The following is a 6,080-nucleotide window of genomic DNA, read 5'->3' on the forward strand; positions in this document are numbered from 1 at the left end:
AAATTCACATTTGAATTGGTGGACTGGGTAAAGTAGATTGCCCTTTCTAATGTGGGTGGCCTCATCCAGTCAGTTGAATGCCCAACTAGAACAAAAAGGCTGACCCTCCCCTGAGTAAGAGAGAATTCTTCTTGCTTGGCAGTCTTTGAACTGAAACGTTAGCTTTTTTCCTGCCTTCAGACTCAAACTGAAACATCAGTTCCTTCTGGGACTCAAGCTTGCCAGCCTTCAGACTGGACCTATACCAGCGGCTCTCCTAGATCTCAGGGCTTCATATTCAGGCTGGAAATATACCATCAGCTCACCTGGATTTCCAGCTTGACAACCCACCCTACAGATCTTAGGACTTTCCAGCCTCCATAATCATGTAAGCCAATTCCTTATAGTAAGTATATCTCTTCTCTCTCTCTCTCTCTCTCTCTCTCTCTCTCTCTCTCTGTGTGTGTGTGTGTGTGTGTGTGTATCTCACATCATATTGGTTTTGTTTCTATGAAGAACCCTAATACACCTCCATAATGTGGGTGGGCCTCATCCAATCCATTGAAAACCTTAAGAAAGAGACTGATTTCCCCCAAGCAAAAGGGAATTCCACCAGCAGACTTTGACCTGCAGCATCAATTCTTTCCTGGGTCTCCTGTCTGCCTCCCCTGCAGATTTTGGACTTGCCAGCCTCCATACTTGTGTGTGTGCCAATTCCTTAAAATGAAAATGTTTAAATATTTATTTATTCATTTATTTAATGCACGTCCTCTTGGTTCTGTTGCTCTGGAGGACCCTGACTAACATGCCTTTCAATGAGCAGTGACTCTGTCCATTAGTCATCATGGCCTAATCAGTGACTTGTTGTCTGGCCACTCAAGGTAGCAGCTCATCTGTGAGAAGGAGAAATAGAAAGGGGTGAGCAAAGAGTCAGGCAGAGTGCCAACCCCCCTTAAAGGAGAGGGCTTTAGAGGGTCCAGCACGGGTGGTAAGCCCCTTCAGACTGCCCTTCAGATTCTTCCACCCACCTAGCAAGGGCATCATGGACCCAGGGGTCTTTCTCAATGTTGTCCTCCAAATGACAGCCTATCTGGCCATTGCAAAATAGGACACAGAATTGCAGGAAGAAGTGCATGTGCTGGGATTCCTTAGCCTTATCTTCGTGGTTGTTGACTGATCAAGGAAAGAGAGAGCCTCGGAGCATAGCAAAAGGAAAGGAGGGCTAGGAATCAGAAAGCCCTGGTTCTTGCAGGAGTTTCAACACTTACCATTTCTGTAAGTTGAGACCATTACTCAAGCCTCTGTCTATTCTCCAATAAAATGGGTATAACAGCAAATCCTCTGCCTATACCTGGACCAGAGTGTACACATTAATTGAGCTAATAGGTCTGAGAATCTGCATATCAGTCAGGGCTGCATTTCAGTCAAGAGAAGCAACACCGCCAGGAGACATATGTCCTAAGGGATTTATATAGTGATTTGACCCTGCACAGTGGTGGGAGCTGGGGGCACAGTCTACATGTCTTGTGCTAGAACCTGGCATCCATGGGACAGACAGGCAGGAAAGGATGATGGACATGAAGCGGAGGATCGCAAGGACAGAGGGGAACCTGAGGGACTGAGCTGGAATCACAAAAACAGGCCAGAACTCACGTAGGTCTCTCACTGCCTCTAAGTCTCCAGCATTGATGATGAGAGAATCCTACAGGAGTAGCTGGTGCTCTTCATTGTGCTGTTTAACATGCATCTGAGCCAGGAGTGGGGAGAATGGAAAGCGGATCCAGGAACTGTGGGACTGGCTGCTTCCTCAACCAATGAGGTGAACCAGCAGATAAGGGACAGTGTGCATGAGCTGCACCACCCTCTGCAGGCTCTAGCCTCCCCAGCACAGAAAGCAAGATGGCTGATGCCCCACGTCCACCTTCCGAATCTTATGCAACATGTCCCTGTGGCTCACATCAACCTGGAATTCTGCAAGGAACTGAGTTCTGAGAAATGCAGTTCAATTTTCGCTAAGTCGGCACAATACAAATCCATCACGATTTGTCACATCCAAATTACCAGCACAGTAAAAGGGGAGAGAAAAAAATCCAAAAAGCTTCTTTCCAGCAGAGCTCATTTAATCAGAAGCATACTGGGGCCATGAAATAACTTGGTGTCAAGCTGGACTCCTAGTGATTCGCAAGAGATTTGGCACCATGTCCACCAGGCCAAGGGAGATACCCAGAGCCAGTGAATAAGACACAGGGTTCATTGAGGACTCACATACCGAGCAGTCCAGCAGTGGCAGGCTGGGCCAGAAGACCACTACCAGTTTGATCATCCTCTAATTCACATTGTAAACAGTCTCCAAGGGAAGGAGTAATATGTAACAACACCCTAGAAAGAGACTCTGGTGGGCGGGGTGTGTGGGAAGTCGGAAAGATGACCAGAGGGGAGTGTATAACCCATGAAATGTAAATCTCAGCACAACGAGGAGGTCAACAATTAAAAAACACAATGTATGGAAAATGCAAAACAGGGGAGTCCAGATAAGGAATTAAACCTACCTAATAAACTAGAAGTGTGGAATGATGATGCGAATGGATTTACAAAATCCCTTTGGATTTGGATTTTGTAAATCCATTCCCATAATCACTTCATACTCTTTTCTTAGATCATTAAGCTGAATGGATCAAGGTCTGGAGGAGGGTTATTACTACAGTACAATGAAGCAACCGATGCTAATAAACATCTATAGTTTTCCAGAGGGAAACAAAAAGCATGCAGTTTATATAGCAGTTTTCACTTAGCAACCTCCACCTAGCAATCCCCATTTAACCCAAAACAAAGGGCCTCCAGCCCCCAGACAGCCTGCATTCCAAGGGATAAGCCAGGAATTCAGATGCCCTTCAAGGGTGAGAAATGCATCTCCAAATTGGCCACTCCTGGATTCCTTAGCTCAGCACTCGAAGCACACATTCTTCTTAAATCATAGGATCATTCTCAGTGTATGCTTGAGTTTTTTGCTGTCAGATGTGTCTGCCATTCACTTGGTTACGGACAGCTCTCTGTAGAGTAGAAGTAATAATATTACCACCATGAAATTACACACAAGTGGCTTCTGTTTTTCCCCCATGCAGTTGTTGAAGCACTTTGGAAAACCCAGGGCCTACACTTTCGTCACTTCTTCTATTAAAAATAATTGTGAGGCTGGACCTGGTGGATCGCTTGAAGTCAGGAGTTTGAGACCAGCCTGGCCAATATGGCAAAGCCCTGTTTGGAACGAGAAAGACTCAGCATAGCAGGAGGGCAGGGCTAGGAATCAGAAAGCCTTCGTTCTTGCAGGAATTCCAACACTTACCATTTGTGTGAGTTGAGCTCATTACTCAAACCTCTGTGAATTCTTCAATAAAATGGGGATAACAGCATCTCCTCTGTCTATATCTGGACAAGAGTGTACACATTAATTGAGCTAACATGTCTGAGAATCTGCATATCACCCAGGGCTGCAAAAATACAAGAATTAGCTGGGCATGTTGGTGTTCACCTATAATCCCAGCTACTCAGAAGGCTGAGGCAGGAGAATCACTTGAATCCCGGTGACAGAGGTTGCAGTAAGCTGAGATCGCACCACTGCACTCCAGCCTGGACAACAGAGTGAGACCCTGTCTCAAAATGATAATCATAATAATACTTGGAAACATTATTCAGTCATAAAAGGGAATGGAGTTCTGATGCATGCTAAAACACAGATGAAGCTTGAAAACATGCTAAGTGAAATAAGTCAAACACAAAAGAACAAATATAGCACGATTCTACTGGGAAGAAGTACCCACAATAGGCAAATTTGTGGAGACCAAAAGTAGACTGGAAGGGCTAGGGGTAGGCAGGAATAGGAAGCTATTGTTTAACCAGCGAAGAGTTTCTCTTAGGATAGATGAAAGAGTTCTGGAAATGAGCTGGGAATGGTGGCACACACCTGTAATCCCAGCACTTTGGAAGGCAGAGGTGAGAGGATCATCTAAGGTCAGGAGCTCAAGACCAACCTGGCCAACCTCTTTCTACCAAAAATACAAGAATTAGCCAGGCATACGCCTGTGATCCCAGCTACTTGGTAGGCTGAGGCAGGAGAATTGCTTGAACCAGGACGTGGAGGTTGTAGTGAGCTGAGATCGAGCCGCTGCACTCCAGCCTGGGTGACAAAGTGAGACTCCGTATCAAAAGCAAAAAACAACAAAAAAGAAACAGTTCTAGAAGTGGATAGTGGTGATGCTTGTACAACATTATGAATGTGCTTCATGCCCTGAATTGTACACTTAAGAAATGGCTAAGGTGCTTACTTCAGCAGCACATGTACTAAAATTGGAATGCTAATAGAGAAGATTAGCATGGCCTCTTAAAAATGTAATAATAATAAGGAAAAAAAATGGCTAAGCTTGGAGGAATGCAGAGAAGATTGTCAAAGGGTACAAAATCTCAGACAGGAGGAATATATGTTGTTTTCTTTTTTTTAAGTTCTATTGCACAGCGAAGTGAATATAATTAGAGAGTATTGTACATTTAAAAATTGCTAAGAGAGTAAATTTCAAATGCTTTTATCACAAAAAAATGTTAAGTATTTGAAGTGATGGCTGTGTTAATTGGCTTGATTTAATTATTGCACATTATATTCATAAATCATAGCATCACTTTGCATCCCGTATATTTATGCAATTATAAATGATCAATTTATAATAAACAACTTCTAAGTTTAATGGTAAACTTAAAGTTGATGGTAAAGCTAAATTGGTAAATTTTGTTGTACATATGTGATCACAATTTAAAAAATAAATAAATGAGTGGGTATAATATGTGCCTGGGAAAGCGCCGTTCTCTCCTGTGGTGTCTGATTTAAAAGAACTTCCAGGGCCAAAATCCAGAGGATTTGCGCAGAGGAAGAAGAGCCAGTTGCTGTGAGCCTCTGCTATATTTCACAACTCCGCCTCTTCCATGCAGGTGCCAATAACCCAACTGGACAGATGGAGGGCCATTTTTACCCCAGTCCCAACAGAACATTCTCACCAAATAAAAATAACCTTGCCAGAGGGTTTCCTCTCAACCAGGCAGGTTTCTTCCCATCCAAATAGGGAGGGATCCCCACTCATTGTGATACTTAAACCATGAATTCCAGGAAGCCAGAAATAGGAATGAGCCTCTGAGCCTCCACACTTTGCTTGCAGCACTTCTGACTTCTAGAAAGGGGCTGTACAATCCCATCCACCCACCTACATCTTACCTGTCTTTAAATGATAGCCCAAGTTTTGCCATCTTCAGGAAGTCTCTCTCACTGCACACGCCTGGAATCTGCAAAGGTCTGGAGGAAATTTCCCCCGTTTCCTGCAGTCAAAATACGCTTCCTATTTGGCCATATTGTTTCCTGGATTTCCCTATTAGATTTAGACAGAAAATTCTAATTCTAATGGTGCCATTGCCATTCATGAAACTCTCACAGTCTGCCACGCAAGATGCCACCCGGTTTACATTAACCCTCGCGCTTACTCCTCTCAACAATCCTATGTAATGAGACTTACACTTATCTGCATTTACAAATGTGAAGACTGAGGTTCGGTGAGGTTAAGTAACTTCCCCAAGGGCACAGAGTCAATAAATAGATGCGCTGGAATTTGGATCCAGCTTTGACTCCAGAAACTATGCACAGAACCACTAAGCCTTTTAGACAATGACCACACTTTTTAGACAACGACCCTCAGGGAGATATACATTTTATTTGGTGACCCAGTACACACCCACATGTGCACAAATGCACACGCACAACAAAAACAAAATTTCATGAAACAACACTTGCTGTATCTATTCTAATTATTATTTTTTGAATAACACATTTTTATGTGTTATTGGTGAAATGCACATAACAAAGTTTATCATCTTAACCCTTTTTTATTATACTTTAAGTTCTGGGATGTGCAGAATATGTAGGTTTGTTACATAGGTATACACATGCCTATGTTTGTTACATAGGTATACACCGCCTCATTTACAGCTACTTCTTACTGTTTGCATCGAGTAGCTTTTTCATTCTTTCACTATCAACCTATTTGTATTTGTTGATCTAAAGTATC

The 6,080-nt window shown here is 43.2% G+C and overlaps 1 protein-coding gene and 1 non-coding gene across 2 annotated transcripts in view; both read left to right on the forward strand.

Moving 5' to 3' along the window:
- Positions 1–3,527, forward strand: part of CLEC19A (C-type lectin domain containing 19A) — a 41,276-nt gene extending 37,749 nt beyond the window's left edge. The window contains exon 5 of the mRNA XM_037740542.1: positions 3,102–3,527. Within this exon, the coding sequence (XP_037596470.1) occupies positions 3,102–3,157 (56 nt within the window). The 3' untranslated portion in view covers positions 3,158–3,527. The remainder of the gene's footprint in view (positions 1–3,101) is intronic.
- A 766-nt stretch (positions 3,528–4,293) lies between these two features.
- LOC119472106 lies at positions 4,294–4,399 on the forward strand. The gene has a single exon (XR_005201217.1). It is a non-coding gene; the product is annotated as a U6 spliceosomal RNA (small nuclear RNA).
- Positions 4,400–6,080: the final 1,681 nt, after the last annotated feature.

This window comes from Cebus imitator, unplaced genomic scaffold, assembly GCF_001604975.1.
Source record: "Cebus imitator isolate Cc_AM_T3 unplaced genomic scaffold, Cebus_imitator-1.0 Scaffold85, whole genome shotgun sequence".
Lineage (NCBI taxonomy): Eukaryota > Metazoa > Chordata > Mammalia > Primates > Cebidae > Cebus > Cebus imitator.